Source organism: Cylas formicarius, unplaced genomic scaffold (assembly GCF_029955315.1).
Source record: "Cylas formicarius isolate icCylForm1 unplaced genomic scaffold, icCylForm1.1 PGA_scaffold_10__41_contigs__length_53128322, whole genome shotgun sequence".
In the NCBI taxonomy this organism is placed as follows: domain Eukaryota; kingdom Metazoa; phylum Arthropoda; class Insecta; order Coleoptera; family Brentidae; genus Cylas; species Cylas formicarius.
The window spans coordinates 27,853,091-27,870,845 of record NW_026844214.1 but is presented as its reverse complement, the minus strand read 5'-3'; the positions used below and the strand labels follow the sequence as shown (position 1 = coordinate 27,870,845).

General features: G+C 33.2%; 2 protein-coding genes and 1 long non-coding RNA gene across 6 annotated transcripts; 1 reads left to right on the top strand and 2 right to left on the bottom strand.

The window, feature by feature from the left end:
• Positions 1-592: 592 nt before the first annotated feature.
• On the bottom strand, positions 593-4,571 carry LOC132702741 (uncharacterized). The gene is made up of 3 exons (XR_009618962.1): positions 3,829-4,571; positions 3,629-3,725; positions 593-3,137 (listed from the first exon to the last, which is right to left on the bottom strand). It is a non-coding gene; the product is annotated as an uncharacterized LOC132702741 (long non-coding RNA).
• A 1,076-nt stretch (positions 4,572-5,647) lies between these two features.
• Positions 5,648-11,483, bottom strand: LOC132708049 (probable ATP-dependent RNA helicase Dbp73D). Its single transcript, XM_060680154.1, has 7 exons — positions 11,354-11,483; positions 10,943-11,300; positions 10,430-10,883; positions 9,739-9,933; positions 8,687-9,149; positions 6,479-6,698; positions 5,648-6,122 (listed from the first exon to the last, which is right to left on the bottom strand). Exons 1-7 carry the CDS (start codon positions 11,425-11,427, stop codon positions 5,940-5,942), a joined length of 1,947 nt encoding a protein of 648 aa, XP_060536137.1. The 5' UTR covers positions 11,428-11,483; the 3' UTR covers positions 5,648-5,939.
• Positions 11,484-11,722: 239 nt separating this feature from the next.
• LOC132704835 (uncharacterized) lies at positions 11,723-17,554 on the top strand. Of its 4 annotated transcripts, none has more exons than XM_060675138.1 (3): positions 11,723-12,463; positions 12,511-15,730; positions 15,793-15,928. In XM_060675138.1, exons 1-2 carry the CDS (start codon positions 11,765-11,767, stop codon positions 12,520-12,522), a joined length of 711 nt encoding a protein of 236 aa, XP_060531121.1. In that variant the 5' UTR covers positions 11,723-11,764; the 3' UTR covers positions 12,523-15,730; positions 15,793-15,928. The 4 variants fall into 4 exon arrangements, with proteins under 4 accessions (XP_060531121.1, XP_060531113.1, XP_060531104.1 ...); XM_060675121.1 differs by having other exon boundaries at positions 11,728-12,463; positions 15,793-17,554; XM_060675130.1 differs by having other exon boundaries at positions 11,723-15,730.
• The last annotated feature ends 201 nt before the right edge of the window (positions 17,555-17,755 follow it).

Below are 17,755 nucleotides of genomic sequence, written 5' to 3'. Positions count from 1 at the left end.
GTAATTGTAGAAAGTTCCGCCTCCCAAATATATACTTATGAAACGTACCAATGGACAGTTTCGTTAAAAAACGTAGGTAATGGAAAATGTAACCAATAAAATTAAAAACTAGTAAAAAAATAAGTCAATAAACAATTAGCCCTAAATGTAACAGAATTAACATTACCAAACTCTAAAAAGTGTAGTTTATTGCCTCAAAATTAAAAAAAGTCTAGCAAAAATTGCATGGCGGTTACCGCAAAAAATTCAAAAATACATGTAGAAATTGCATTGTGTGTAACGAACTTTAGATACTAGTATCAATTCACAGAATAATTTAGCAATATTTTATTGCAATCTGGATTCAAATGTAGATAACTAAAAATTACATTTCCAGAAACGCTCAGGATTTTTTAAAAGTGTAAGCTGACATGAAACATTCTAAAAGGAAGATGTCCTATTAAGAAATATTTTTTTCCAGAGGCACACTCAATACTGATTTTGTAGACAAGATTGTGGTTTACGCCACAACTACGACTTACCTTTAATTATAATAGCATTTTATATAGTGTTTTATTAACTCGTTTTGGTTAGTATAAATAAAAACATGAATTATTTAATAAGACCTTTATTTAAAAGAATAAAATATATTGTTGTTCATAAATACATTAAGAAATTACATAAAAATAAATGCTGCATGTTTGTAATAGCATAATAATATTTATTTTTTATTTTTCAAGGAACTTTTATATTACATGATTTGAGAGGACCACCACCTTTAAAAATTTCAAAACAGAATATGAAACCACTAAAAAAATTTTCATTTATAATACAATAAAATATTAGTAATTATTATTAGAATAACTACAGCACAAATTTCATTAACTGTAAATTCTAAACAAAATTTAAATCAGAAGCACTTGTTGACAATATGTTACTGTGCCTTAAGTTCTTTTTAAAATCTGATGACCCCTGGTTATTCTGTACCAAGCTTCTCTATAACTTATAATGTTGTTTTGACTACCACTGAAGATTAAAGATCTGCTGGTTTCTGCTCTAGTTCTACCTAGGAATGAAATTATTATATTGACTTGTAAATAAAACCTAAAAACGCCCCCTATCAACAAAAATTTCTCTTATGTTCAAGAAGGAAAAAATTCAGTCACAACATAACCGCAACGTAACATATTACCAACAAAATATTTTTGAAGAATGTGGAATTATTATATTATATATATTATTATTATAAATTTTATCAGTCTGGTTAGAAAAAAAAGGTACCATTTGGCACTTTAAATAATCATAATATCTACCTAAAAGACCCTGCACTGGCTACTTTATCAAGACTTTACCACCTCTTCTATAGCTTAAAGGAGTGATCTGACCCCCAGATATGGATGATCTTTTAAAGCTATTAGCCTCCCTGGAAGGTCGTTGACAAGCAATGTTATCCATTGTTTCGTTACAATTTCATCTTTTCGTAAACTAACAAATAAAATGTAAATTGAATGACAGTACCTGAATAAGAGATTATTATATCAAAACTAAAAAACAGACATATGCGCAAGTCTGCAAAAAAAATGGGATAGAGAACATGGATTAGTCCCATAACTTGTACTAAATAGTTACTCACACAAGAGAGGTAGGTGATATATACGAGTCAAGGACTTATTCTCGAGCTAAACAAGGGTTAGGAAAATAGTTGGGGACTAATCAATATCTCTTCCTCCCAAGTTTTGCGAGATGGTAGCAAATGAACGAATGTTCGAATGATCGAAAATTCCGGACGGCTTTCGGGTTCGGGCAGGGGGTGGTTTGTAACAGCAGATCCGCCACCAGCTGAGTCGTGACATATACGTGATCGAGTGACAGAATGTTTAGGTTAGAACCAGCGATTTTTATAGGGATATCAAGTTTGAAACTTATTTAAAATGATTTATCTTACTACGTTAACATTTTATTACTTTTCTTAAACAGAAATTCAGTTAATTGTGGGTAGTAAATTCATAGGGTAATGCAGAACAGGAACATAAGCCCTTAACAAATAGTTATTCACGACAAATTTATGTATTATTCATGCAGAAGGTCTAACGGAACGAGGTAAAATTGATTTAATATTTTATAGTAGATAACAAAAAAGACAATTTTCATGTTTAGTGCAGAAACGTCGTATTTTATAACATTATTCAATTTATCGGATTAAGGGTTAATAAATATATGTATATTCGAGTTATTGCAAAAAGATATCTTAGAAGCACAGAAACAAAATATCAAGCATCTAGAAAAGTTGAAGAGAACTGTGTATTCATCTTAAGGAAGGAACAACATAATCATGAACACTTGAAGGACCAAATACAAGACAGGAATTGCAACTACCAAACTAACCAAAAGAATATATGCAATAGACTCGCGACAAGGTAAAGAAGTTATTAGTAATAAAAATATTTGTATAAATGTGCAGTACATTACACTGTACCACTGAAACTGTATAAGTATTAATAAATTTCAATTATGTTAATGTAATATTAGAAATGCTGAAGGTGCCTTACTTCCTTCAACTCAGTATGTACCTCTAGGCAGTGGCAACAGGTATATGACCTTTTTTGGTAATTTTTGAAGTCTTAAATAAATATATTTGACGTTTATTAAAAAAATTGCTGGCAACTCCTAATAAGGTGTATAAAGGTAGAAGTTACCTTTGTCCTAAAAATAAGAAAATTTATTATACAATTTTACTTGGACAAGGCTCTGTGGATTGTATGTCAAATACAGGGAAATTTGGATGAAACAAAAATATGGCGGACATACTATGTTTTGGGAATAATTAATAAAATGCTTGCATAAAATTTTTGTTTCATTTCAACCATATATAGTTTAACATCATAAAAGAGAACAATCAGTACAAATATTTTCTGCTATACCAATTCAATAACAAAAGATTTGATGGAGCCACTAGGGACATTTCTGGGCCGGTCTGGAGCCGTGAGTTGAGTCCAGAAGCCAGGTCCACGATGTTGTAGATTTAAAGTATTTTTGTATTACCATAAGTACTTTTTATGTGATTCGCATGTGGCTATAGACCCCATCTTATTTGTAAAGTATGCTAGGGGGGTAGAGGCCCATAAATCTGTGTTATCCCAAGGCTCACTTGCAACTGGCTAAAACAAATTGCACAGTGAATTCAGTCAGCTTATAATCAGTTTTATTCCCATCATCAGCTGTAAACTCTACCTATTTTGTTAAAAAATGAATTTTTGTTATAGACATTGTCATTCATAAAAATTTTATAAATTTAATTTGATAATCAACTTTTACCTTAAGGGTGGCTGTAATACATTGGGGGCGATAATGATAATAAAATATTCAAAAGATACTCACGAGTTAATAAAAAATATTCTTTTGAATGCCTGTTGCAGCACCCTTCGATAAAATTAACCTATATTTTTTTGGAAACAATAATTGGCCGCATGCATAAGGATTCATGTGTCCTGTGCAGATTTAGCAACCGGTGTACGTCCTGTATCTTTAAAACAAGCACCGTTTTGCTAATTCATATTCGGATTATACCTACCTAGTATTGACTGTCAAATTGCAAAGTCTGCCATTTGACAGTCTGCTACATCGAGATCCCTCGCAAGATGAGACTCACCGAGACTTTCCGAAACGGGACCGAACGTCGTTCGGGATTTTCAATCATTTGTGGTGTTCCCAGTTTTGCAGATAATATTATTCCTACTCAAGTTGTCCTGAACCCAACAAGCAGATTTATAAAATCGGTATTTATTGATATAACTGGTTCTATTTACTCAGTGTCAAATTGTGTATGTATGTACCGCAGTATTCACTTACCTCTCTAAGGAGGTAGGTGACCTACAAATGAAGTACCCCAAAATTTTGAATAGTTGCTTAGAATTCCTGGTAATTCTCAAAGATTTCCTTTAATGCCTTCAGACTTCCCAAAAATATCTTGCAGATGTATCGTTAAAGTTCTTCCTGTTGCACCTGAACTGATTCTGGTAATTTCCCACTTTCTGTAATTTTTGACCAACCGAAAGGCAAGTCATCACTAAGCGTGATGATGACAAACGAAAACTCTCCCACATTGAGGTTGACAAGAATTTGTAATTATCAAGGAGTATTTCTTGTGATTGTTCTAGTAAAACTTGCAGATAAATTGTATTCTTACATTCCCTGTAATTCTGGTGCACTTAAACATATTACCCAAACAACTTTCCTATGTAACTATTTAAGTGTACCTTGCAGTTTGTTAAATCACTCGGGTTTGTCTGAGATGCTATTAGATCCTCATATTTGCCACACTTGTAATGTCGTGAAGGAGCAAGTATTGAAATCACAAATTATATAAATTTGTGAGTGGGAGTCCTATCGAAACCACTTTGAAACCTATTAAATTAACTTATACATCAGGCAACACTCGCCCGTATATAGGCACATTATTTTCCTTAGAGTCTTGACCACAAACACAACAAATTTTTCAAAAAAACGCGAAAATAGTAAGGAGAAAATCATAACCATCAAAAATGTAACCAACAATGTCACAATTGTCACAGACAGTATTCTTTGGTCATAGAAAATTCTAGCTCGGCGTTGCCAATTATATTCGGATTTGAAAGACTGATTTTGCGTATTATGAAAGTTAGTAATTTTTTACAGAAAAATTACGCAATGTGACAACTCAGTTAGTTGGAGGTGACGCATGCACAAAAGATCCACACCTTCTCTACGAAAATATCATAGCCACGTGCGGCGCATCACTTTTTACCGTAGTAGGGCCACTATATTATCTAATAGCTATATGGGTGAAGCACGAGGCTCACGCGTCAACCTTGGTGGTGTTCCGAGTTATTAGAAAGTTAACTTTGGCTTTGCAAATAACATTTTATTTTTCACATTCGCTGGTCTTTATACAAATTGCCCAGGTGGCGCCATCTAACGGTAGATTAGTACTCTTTTCGGTAAGCGTCTTCTGCCGTCCATTTCTGGTAACTGGAGAACAACGTACGTCGTTTTCTTAGGAGCGAATGGTGACTTCGTCACTAATTTATTTTCTTATTGAATGAGATTAAAGAATAAAATCCGAGGTTTGTAAGTTTGTGAATCAAACATCCTGCTTAGGTCTTGTTTTACACTTACAATTTCCTATTAATTAATTCATGAAGGTGGCTTACGGACATATTGGAGGAGTGTAATGCACCACTTTGATATTGAATATCAGTCAAACAAATCCACCAAAATTTATGAGATCGACAATAATAATCATAGGCACCGGCCTCGAGCTACTAGTAAATAGCATTTTAAAAACTGGCGAAGGTAGAGTAAAGCCAGTATGTTTGGTAAAGAATTTCATAAAAAAATCGTTTTATTTTTTTTAGTAACGTTAGGTATAGGTCTTTGTCATATAGCTATTAAAGATATAGAGACCCTACCCATGAAAATAATAGGGCAACTTAGGAACGATATGCCTGTCTATGCTAATTGTACAGAACTCGTGAAGCAACTGTCACAAAATTTTGAGGTCTGTTAAATATGCGCATGCGCGAGAATTGAAATTTTGTTTTTAACCAATGGCAGTTCTAATTGCATATTCTGACGTTCGACCCATAAGGTCTTGCGACATTCAATAATCAACACGGCCGCTGACAGATCGTCAATAAGTTTGGATGCGGCATTTTAACGGCAGTATTTTCTCAAAATACTGTTTGTTTTGGTTAGTTTAACCTTAAATGTTCTGAGGGAAACGAGTTAAGTGTGTGGAATCGCTATTTAGAAATAAAATGGCGCAAAGTGCGGGTTGTGTTCAAATGTAAAGGCATGCGCGGAAAATCATTACTCTCTTTAGGAAACTATCAATTATCTAATAGCTGTATGATCTGGGCACATGTGTGTGATAATCAAAACCACTTATATAATCACAATGTATTTAATGAACAACAATAGTCTTATTGGTCACCTAAATTGATTCGTTTTCTCTGGCTTTCTTTTATTGCCGGCTTTAACCTCTTTGCAGACTTTTTTTTTTGAACATCAATTTTATCTTCTCTCTCAACAGTTTCTCGCAACTTTGCTAAAGACTCTTTATATTGTTCTGCCAAAGAAGTTAATTCATCCTCTGGCATTGTTAACTACAAAATGTACATATGTAGACTGGCTGCTAATAAATATATTATTTATTTTATGATTTATTAGATTTGAACTGCACATATTTTTTGAATCAGTAGTAAGCTTGTTAATAAAATTAACACATATGTTACAAATGAGTTATTTTCTATGCTAAGAAAAATTATGTAGCTGAATAGAATAGTATGTGAAATACGTAACATAACAACAGCAATTTTGAACAAAATTAAAAATAATTGAAAATAACGATACACAATTGAGCAAAACTGAAAAAAAAGTTTTAAAGGTCTGTTTTATGCAGAGAGAATAATCTATACTTATATATTCCAAAAATTGAAACAAAAAGGGTTACAAATATTACCTGCTCTATACTAGTTTTTCCAGCTTCTCTCAAGAGTCCTTTGAACTTTGACAGCTGAGAGCCGTGCAAAATGATAATGACTAGTCCGGGCGCGCCGGCTCTGGCAGTTCTTCCAGCTCTATGAATGTAAGTTTTTAAGTATTTGGGTGCAGAGTAAGAAATCACACACTGTACGTCCGGCAGATCAATTCCTCTTGCAAGAGCATCCGTACATATAAGACTAAAACAGTTAAATTATTATGGTTATACTGTTAAATATGGTTATTTTTTTACACTATGAAAAATTATTTTGGGAAAAAATTAAACTTTACTGATTGTTACGTCAAATTGTTTAAATAAAACTCTAATTTATTATTTATGATGCCCAAATGTAATTTAAATTCAAAATAAAAGGTTATTATTGATGTTTATTTCTAAACTCTATTTTTTTTATTATTACTAAGCACTAAATTACCCCGAAGCTGACATTTATTTTTCCTTCAGCTAGCTTACTAGACCACTAATTAATTCTTGGAGACTAACTAATTTTATTAACTATATATGCATTTAAGTAGTAAAATGTGGAAAACCATTTATAAAATAAATAAAACATCAGACAGAAATGCAGTAAGATTATATATCATGGAAGTTCTGTTCTACTGTCCACGGCACGGCAGCTGACTCGTAATAAATTGTCTGTTAAAGAATAATATTAGAAAACATAATTAAAAAGTCTATGAAAGCACTACCAATGCAAAATTTAATACAGCTCTTCTAGGGTGTTAACTGGGGTGCGGTAAACCAGACTTTTAAGATGCCTCCATAAGAAAAAGTCCAAACTATTTAAACCTGGGGACCTAGGGGAAGCAACTGCAAGCGTTGCTTCCTCGTTAAATTTTCCAAACCAGAAATAGAATTTAAAACTGCTTTGTCAATGAATTTCTGGAGTTCTTACAGTTTGATGGGCCCCTTTTAAATGATTATTTGCCCTCGAAGTAACAGATTCAGTCAACCTTCTATGTAGATTTGAAAATGTTCGCGTATTTGGTATGACACTATTGATATAATCGCCTAGCTTCCGGCGCACTGCTATCAGCCAAACCATACATAAAATGCATATCTGCCAAAAACTCATTAGGAAACTTAACTATTCTATTTTAAAATAATAATGCTAGGATATTTTAAACACCAAATTAATAAGACGTGAAGACCTGAATTTAAAAACTGATGTGAAACAACTGTCAAACAACCGCCTTTGACAGCAGAATTAGTAATTTTTACAAACCCAGCCTACTACAATGAAAAGAAATAATTACAAAGGTTTTAGAAATACACCTCAGAGTTTACGTACATTGTATTTGTAGTTCGATTTTTTGAAGTATTTTAATAAAACAGATAGACAATTACTTAAGTAAGAATTAGTAATAATGTTAATTCGTTATCATTATGACCATGCAGAGAACAGGTTTTTATTTTTTTAGGAGAAAACAGTATATCAGAAATTATCAGAAAAAATCGAGAAATTATATTTCTTTAGAAATGATTGATAATAAAATAGACAGGTGAAATTCCGTACGCCCACCGCTGGTGTGTTTTAAAAAAATTGTAGTACAATGCCTCTTGATACATAGTACACATGTGCCAAATTTCATTAAAATATCGAAAGTGGTATTACAGATATCAAAAAAAATATTTTAGTTTTGTAAACCTTACCAGCCTGTATCTCAAATGTTATGACATTTAGGGCATATGTTCATATTTCATATAGTTTTCTTTTTAGAATGTACCTAAAAATCACCCCCTTAATACTGACATTCAATTAGAGAATGTTGTCCTTACTAGGACGGTTGGTATGCACATAAGAAAATTTAAAGTAATTATGATATTTTCCAAAAAACCAAAAACTATATGTTTGGTAACTCATCCATATCATTGGTAATGTGATTAATTAATTAATTTTGGGTTGGACATGTACAGGTTTTTAAAACCTTGGTGTCAAATAGATCTTGTAATATTGCAACTTATGCTTATGCACTGAAAATGATTTATGATTTTTAACATTGTTACCTAACACAATTAAACTTAAAATAACAAAAATTAACTAAAGACATATTTAGCAAATACCACACTAATTGAAATTTTTTTTTGGTATAGATGAAGTGTGAAAAGTTCCATTATATAATAAAATTCAGTTTTATTCAAGCTAAAATCTTGTCAATTTTAACTTACAGATCGATTTTTCCATCGGAAAAATTCTGAATCAGCTCCTCCCTACTCTTGGGCTGCAACTGTGAAGATATTTCTTTTATTAGCAGTTCGTCTTTGAACAGTGCCTTAAGTAAGATAGTCAGTCTGTGTGTGCACTCTATCGAATGTGTAAATATTAAAGTTTTCTTCAAGTTTTCCCCTCTTATCAATTTATACAAGACTAGCGGTTTCAAATTGACCGACGTTTCTATGTATTTCTCTGTCAATTCCCTTGGCGTGGCATACTTTCCTGCGAAACTTTCAGAGTTGACTTCCGCTGAGGAACTTACATCTGAATTTTCACAAACAGACGTAAAGAGTATGGGTTGGAAAAGTGACAGCTGCTTGAGTTTTTCAGGATCTTGCGATAACGTCGCCGAAAAAAGCAGCTTTTGTGGTGGTTTGCGACATTTTAGGGTTAACTGGTTTAATATTCTGCTTGGTCCTAAAATAAAATTCAAATGCTATAGGACAAAGCATTAAGCTTTCAGGAAAAATTGTGACTCAAAACAATTATAGGTTTTTGCAACAAGGTGGTAATAATTTTTAAAGTTAAAACTTGCAGCTCTATGTCATTTACATATGTAAAAAGACCACTTTTTAAAAACATAAATTGAATAAACTTACTATTAAATCAGTTACCAAAAGGGATGACTCTGGCGTTGCATTTGATATGAATTTAAAGTTCAATAGAAATCTTGGATTCTTAATTAGAATTGCAAGAAAATTCAAATCAGAAGAAAATCTAAAAATTTTTACAGACTCACATAAAAAGTATGGGTTGGAAAAGTGACAGTTGCTTAAGTTAACTTCGCTGTATCTCTTTCTAATGGAGTAATTTATGGCTTATTGTAAGCAATAGTAGTTAGATTTTAAGTTTTTAAGTTAATTTTAAGGTAATTGGACCTTGTTATTGGGTCTTGGGCCTGTAAGTTGAACTAATATATAAATAAAATTGTCGGTTCATCTTTATTTGAGATTGTAACTTCCATATTATTATGGAAAATTTTCGTATAAACGACGCAAAAACGTACCCATATGTGGAATATGATTTTCTAAATGGTGCAGCCAGTCATTTTGCATACTGTCAAGGACCCTGTCAGCTTCATCGATCACCAAAAACTCTAGAAATTGCAAATCAAAACCTTCTGTATCCTTGAGATGGCTGACTAATCTTCCAGCAGTGCACACAAGTATGTCAACCTTGCTTACGTAACCAAAGGCGTCATCTAATGTATATACAAAATTATTTTAGAATTTATAAATGCTGAGAAAAAGCTGGGTCTAATACACAAACAACTAATATTTCAAAATGTTTCAAGAAAAAAGAACAAAATTGATTTTTAAGGGGAATTTAATTTAATGCTCAACAAGATCTCTTAATATTTTTTTGTGAAAATTATTCCTCATTGAACTTGAATAAAAAATGGAATATTTGTTTCTTTTCGTTTTTCACACATTTTTTTTGTTTTATTATGGAAAATTATTTATTTACAATATAATATTATATTTGTTAAAATAGACAATGCAGTTTTCATTTTAACAATAAAAAGTGAAAAATACTAGAGTGGGACTAAATGTAAGGGCTTTGTTCTTAGTTTAGGTAACAGGTTAATGAAATTTTCACTTCAAAATAATAATTATATTATTTTACTATTAAAAATAATTGATTTAATAGAATGCTTTCACATCCATTTAAAATGAGTGTTTTAATCGGATCCTTACTTTTTGTCACCAAATTTTTCTGCTCCACTTGAAATGAGTTCTGTGCTACGGAGAGCAAAATGTCGAGTGTGGTACCTTTGGAATATATTTTAAAGGATTTAAATACCTGCCTAGCCAAATCTTGAGTAGGCAAAATAACCAATGCTCTAAGTCTCTTAAAAGAGTACTCCTTAAGTAACTGTATTATGGGTAAAACAAATGACAAAGTTTTACCACTTCCGGTTGGGGCAGAAACACACAAGTCTCTTGGGAACATAATGCAATTATTACTCTGCAATAACCAGGGAATCACCTGAGCTTGGACTGGGAACATGTTAACTAACCCATTTGCCTTCAATAATTTTCGTAGGTGTTTGTCCAGTACCTTCAGATCAGAAATTTTAGTTTTTAGATTTTTAAGATCTGCTGATATTAAAGTAGGATGCGAAATCCATTGCGGTAACACCCATTTCACCTAAAAAAGAAGTTCATATTCAAATGCAGAAAAAATGAACATGGTTCATGTTAATTTACCTTTTCTTTCTTGTTAAAATTTTCAACTCCCAATATTCTAAAATCGTCATTTAATGGTTCCTTATGTCCAAATTTAATAATTTTTTCAACATCTTGGCTAGGAGGAAGATCATTCTCAATGGTTAAACTAACATCAGTGAATTCATCCACACCAGAATTTTCTGGAACATTAACAATTTTTGCCAATTTTTCTCTTTTAATTTGGCGTAAGCGCGCGGTCCTCTCAAATGCCTTAATTTTACTTTTTTCCTTCTGTTTCTTGCGGTTTCTCTGGTTGTATTCAATTTTTCCTAAGAATTTGGCTAGATTGCTTTGTTCCTGTTCCTGTTTGGAATCTGTTAAGTGATCTTCTCCGTGTCTGAAATAAAATTTTCCACATTTATATATTATGTTGTATTAATTTTAAATTACCTGTGTATAACAAATAAATCCATTTTACATATTTTTTTGTGTAAGTTTTGGGTTACCTTCTTCTTATTCTTCATATAATTCTATAGATAATATCTTGTGAAATAACTGTTCGAATTCTGGCCGAATGATCCTAGCAATCTTGCCCAAAAGAAATAAAAATGAATAAGAACTGTTAGAATTTAATATGGAGCTGAGATCATTAGAGCAAGTTTTGCAAGGAAAGGAGTGTTGCATCAGGGTTTTCGGTGGTCTGTGATGTTCATATTCTATGGTCTTGAGAGGTTAGAATGTGGGACTCTCGGCCGACCGGGAGATTGGACAACATGGAAAAGAAGATTTGAAAGGTATTTAGCGGTAACTGGGCTTAACACCAAGCCAGACAAAGATAAAATCGACATATTGATTTATATCATGGGGCCAGAAAGCGAAAATATTATTTTGCAGTTCCCAAATACAGCAAATACATTTCAAGAAACACTGGTTGGGTTCGATCATTACTTTTTTCCTAAGAAAAATGTAGTTTTTGAAAGGGCTCGTTTCAACAGGAGAAGGCAGCAGCCCGGGGAACCAGTGGAATCTTTCATTACAGATTTGCATGTTTTATCGGAACACTGTGAATTTGTTTGTACTTGTGGCTCTACGACCATGAAAAACGATTTTATAAGAGATCGAATTGTTGACGGTATTCTAGATCAGAATCTCAGCGACAGATTGCAGCTAAAATCAAATTTAAAGTTAGAAGACGCAATTTTGGAGGCCAAGCAGGCGGAAATGCTTTCATGGCAAAGTAACATTCTAAGGAATGGCGAAGGCATGGGGAAAGAGGTCTGCGCCTTGGACAAGAGAAAATATCGAAGCAGCAAAGGCAGCAGCGGAAAGACAGCCGGATGGGCACAAAACAAAGAAGTGGCAGGATCTGATTTCTGTGGCAAGGAATCACACTCACGGGAAAAATGTCCAGCTCGGAAGGCAACTTGTTCACATTCTAAGAAGATTGGACATTGGGCAAAGGTTTGCAAAAACAAAAGCGTCAGGGCAGTGGAGAAAGAATCTGAGGAATCAAATTCCGAAGAAGAAAACAACAACAAAGATGGATTTATAGGATTAATGGTAGGATCTAATCAAAATTCAGACTCAATGTCACAATGGTTTTGTAGGCTAGAAATTGAAGGGTTTTCAAATAAAATTAAGTTTTTGGTAGACTCGGAAGCCGATGTGACTTGCATGCCAGTAAATCTTATTCCAGAAAATCTTTTAAAAAAATTAAAAGCTCCGGAGGATGTCATATCGGGTCCAGATGGTCGACCTTTACATGTAATCGGTACCTTAAAGTTTTTAAATCACATATCGAGACAAAAAATCTCAACTTCAAGTATATGTTTTAAAAAATTTATAAACTCCTATTTTAGGCAGATCAGGAATAGTCGATCTAGAGATCTTAAAATTCACAGGGCAAGTGAGTCTTCAAGAGATATTACCAGATGAGAAAACAAAAGTAGATGTAATCTCTGAATTTCCTAACTTGTTTAACGGTCTGGGGGAATTCAAGGGAGAAATTGAAATTCAAATTAAGGAGGGAGCAAAACCGTTTGTTCAGGCAGCTCCTAGGGTAGTACCTTTACCACTTTTACCTAAATTAGAATCCGAACTTAAACGACTTCAGTCTTTGGGCATAATTGTACCAGTTGACGAACCAACTGCATGGGTTTCGCCCATTGTTGTAGTTCCCAAAGGGAAGGGGGTTCGCTTGTGTTGCGATTATAGAAGACTAAATGAGAGCGTTTTGAGATCACATTTTCCAATCGATAAAGTCGAGACTACTTTAGCTAAATTGGCGGGATCACGCTATTTTTCTAAATTAGATGCAAATAATGGGTTTTATCAAATCAAAATTAAAAGAGAGTGCCAAGTTTTAACAACTTTTATTACACCTTTTGGCAAATTCAAATATACTCGTTTACCTTTTGGAATTAGTTGCGCTCCTGAATACTTTAGCTTGAAATTTAACAAAATTTTAGCGGGAATAAAAGGCCTTGTTCAGCATATCGATGATATTTTGATTTATGCGAGTACAATGGCAGAACACGATAAGATGTTGAGGCAGATCTTGACAAAGCTTGCTAGCGAGGGAGTTACGTTGAATAAAAATAAATGTTTCTTTGGGGTTTCAAGAATCAATTTTTTGGGTCACTGGATTTCTGAGAAAGGAATAGAAATTGAACATTCTAGAGTGGAAGCTATTTCAAAATTTCCTGAACCAACTTGCAAACGTGAATTACAACAATGGCTGGGGATGGTCAATTTCGCAGGTAGACTCATTGCAAATAAATCGGAAATTTTAGCTCCTTTAAATGAATTGCTAAAAAATAACATAATCTTCACTTGGAAATCAATGCAAAAAGAGGTTTTTCAGAAAATAATATCTCTACTGAAACAGGCACCTTGTTTAGCTTTTTACGATCCAAATAAAAAGATAATAGTCAGTTCAGATTCAAGTTCATATGGCTTAGGTGCAGCACTTTTTCAGGCTGACGACTCGGGAAATAAAGAAATTGTGGCATATGCATCCAGAACTCTTACGCAGAGTGAGGAACGCTATGCGCAAATTGAAAAAGAATGCTTGGGATTAACTTGGGCATGTGAGAAATTTAGGGAGTATATTTTGGGACTTCCAAAAATATATTTAGAAACAGACCACAAACCGTTAATTCAGATTTTGTCTACAAAAAATTTAGACGATCTAACCCCCCCGATTACAGCGTTTCAGAATTGGATTAATGCGTTATCTATGTTATCTATACACCGGGTAAAGATTTGACTGTGCCTGATGCGTTAAGTCGCAATCCTCTGAAGTATACCGAACCAGATGTTTCTATCATAATAAAAAATTTACCAATTAAAGACACATTTTTAAAACTTATCGCGGAGGAACAAAGGAAAGATCCAGTTTGTAAAAAATTGATCGAGTACTACTCTACGAGTTGGCCTGAAAAACATCAAACTTTCACCCGATTTGACTTTTTATTATCAATTTAGAAATGACATTTCCATGAATGAAAATTTCTTACTCAAGGGTACGCGTATAATCATTCCACCCACACTGCAAAAACAAGTTTTGGATTTTATTCATTTAGGCCATCAGGGCATAACGAAATGCAGAGAGAGAGAGAGCAAAAATGAGTGTTTGGTGGGTAGGCCTTTCTACACAAATCGAAATTTTAGTAAAAAATTGTCCAAATCGCATTGAAGAGAGAATTAATATTAAAGAACCGTTTCAAAAAGATACAAATGTCACGACTCGACCCTGGCAAAAAATTTGTGTTGATCTGTATAAATGTCACGAAGTTTGGTATTTAATAATAACAGATTATTATTCTTGCTTTTTTGAAATTAGTACTCTTGGACAAAATATGACTTCACGAATAATAATTGGCAAAATGAAAGAGGTTTTTGCTCGCTATGGGTTTGCTGAAGAGGTGCGAAGTGACAATGGTCCTCAATTTTCGGACGAATTTATAGAGTTTGCCAATAAATATAATTTTAAACATATCACTTCGAGCCCTCGGTACCCACAATCCAATGGAAAAGTCGAGTCTACTGTCAAAATTGCAAAAAATCTCATTAAGAAAAATAAAAATTCTTTTTTAGAAGCCTTGCTTTCATACAGAAATGGTTTTACACCGGGAGAACTTTTAATGTCAAGAAAGTTGCGCTCAACTTTACCGATGTTGCCAAGCAAATATGAAAAATTAATTGACACCCGATCATCCATTGAATTGGGGGAGGAAAGAAAGAGAAAAGAAAAGGAAAATTATGATAAGAGACATAGAGTTAAGGAATTATCTGAACTCATTCCTGGTGATGGTGTCTGGATTACGGATCTAAAAAAATATGGGAAAATAATTAAAAAATTGGATGAACCGAGATCTTATTTGATCCAAACAGATCAAGACGAACTAACCAAAACTTTAATAAAAAACCGGTCCAGGTACCAATGCCAGAAACATCTAAAAGTGATGCGGAAGTTTGTGTTTCATCACAGCCCGAAAATGAATCTAGTACGGTGTCGGAAAGTAAAACAGAACAAAGTGCGTCCATAGAACAGTCCGTAGCAAATAGACGTTCATTGCGCCAACAGAAAAAGCCCGCATGGCTAAAAGACTTTGTAATGTAATGTTATTTTATTTAAAAGGGCAAAGATGTTGCATCAGGGTTTTCGGTGGTCTGTGATGTTCATATTCTATGGTCTTGAGAGGTTAGAATGTAAATAAAGGACTTTTAGTGGAGTTCTCTTTTATTACAAAAAGCCTCCAACACGACAAGGAGTAACCGTTAAAGTTGTTCCTATTTCTTAAAACTTCAATTGAATAAAAAAAGGTAATGTTTCAAATGGCATTTAAAACAGAATATCAGGATCTATAGTTAAAACATTTTTGTAGGAAAGGTGGATTAAAGCAAAGCAAAGCAAATTAGGACATGGATCCACTAACAGTTGAAGGTTTGCACCAATCTGAATCATGTCTGTCAACCCAGGAAAGTGTAACAGAACCTGAAGTTTCCAATGCACCGCAGCAAATAGGCACAAAGAGAATAATTTCTACAAAATATTGTTTTAAGTGTTTTTCATATCTTTCTGTGTCGCCTATTATGGTTAATTCAAAGAGACAAAGTATTTGTGGACGTTGCAACATTCAAGAATCCAAATTTCAAGCTTATTCTCTGTTCAACATACTTGGTCCATATTTTGTGTTTAAATGTGTCAATCATTTTGAAGGATGTAACAAGTTACTGGAATTTAATGCCATAACAAATCATGAAGAACACTGCACCTTTAAAGATGAACCATACAGCAGTGAATGTGTCTTTTGCTCCTTTAGTGGCAGGTGGTCTCAAATTATTAATCATTCTAAGAAACATCACTCAAAATTTCTTATATGTGATGGAATATTTGATATCTTGATTGCCCAAGATGGGTTTAAACAGAAACTGGTTTATGTTAAAGAAAACTCAGTTTTCCTGTTCAATATTGAAATTAACAATGAAAAATTTTCCCTTGACATTGTGTGTCTTGCAAAAAATGATAACATTGGAGAAGAATTTCAAATATTCTTTCATTTACCTCATTGTGAATCTGGGAAAATCTTCGTGGGTGATGGCACATTAAATGGCATGCTCAAGGGATATTTTAAATTGCATTCCTACGAGTTAAAACAATATCTTCAATTTGAGAGTGGAATTGCAAAATGTGAAATTGTTTTTATGAATAAATCTGCAGAAAATGACTGCAGAATTGGGAGGTTGAGTGACAGAGTCAAACAAAAAGAACTCGCAATAAATAAATTAAGACTGGATATTGACATCCTTACGGCTGATGCACACAACTCAAAAAAATCTTTGAATTTATTAGAGAGCTTAATCAAAAGACTTTCCTTTACACTTTTTTTGTGCAATAACTGCCAGGGCTTAATTAAGGATGTACTATGTTTATGCTCCCTCAATCATAGTTGCTGCCTCAAGTGTTCCAAAGATCAGTGTAAATCATGTGCAGTGCGACATCCTTGGACAAAAATTAGAAACTTGGACGACATTTCCTTACAATGTGATTGGCCTCAATGCTCAATGCAAATAAAAATTGTTGATTATAGGAAGCATCAGCTTAGTTGTTCTTTTAGACCTTATAAGTGTCCGACATTAAACTGCACCCATATTTTGCATTCGAGCGAGCAACTTATTGACCATTGGCTTTCTCATGAGTATCCGTTATTATTTGTTGAGGATTTTGTGCTGCTTGAAAGTTACAACACTTTTGAGTTTTATTGGTTGGTATCACAAGAGCTTTATTTTGTTAATCTGATTTTCACAGGAAATTGTATTGATATTTTAATACAAGAAGTAAATGTGTTACATTCACTAAATTTAAAGTGCCTTGGTTTTTGTACCAATTGCCGCCAATGGGGCCAACTTATTTTTAGAAATTTATTTGGTTTGCTGCGAATTGATTCACAAAATTATTGCAATTGCACGGGCCGAAAGATACCATATTCGAAGTTAAAATTGTATATCTAGAAGCTAAAGATGTTTTTATAAAATTTTGAATAAGTACATATTTTTAATACTGTGGTTTTGTAGCTTTTAGATAACAGGCAATCTTCCATAATTTTTTATTTAATATTTGTTAATATAAATTAATACATGAATTAAAGTGTAGTTTTTTATTTTTTATAAAATATGTGTCTTTGTCCCTTCTCCATGCGACTTATTCTTTTAGGGCTTCGGGCGGATTGTTGTCTTGTGGCGGAAAGGTGAATTGAAAAGCAACCAACAAGTATGTAACGAAAGTGGCAACAATCTAAAAAGAAATAATTTTAACTGGTTACAAAGCATTTCTGTGTGTATATATAT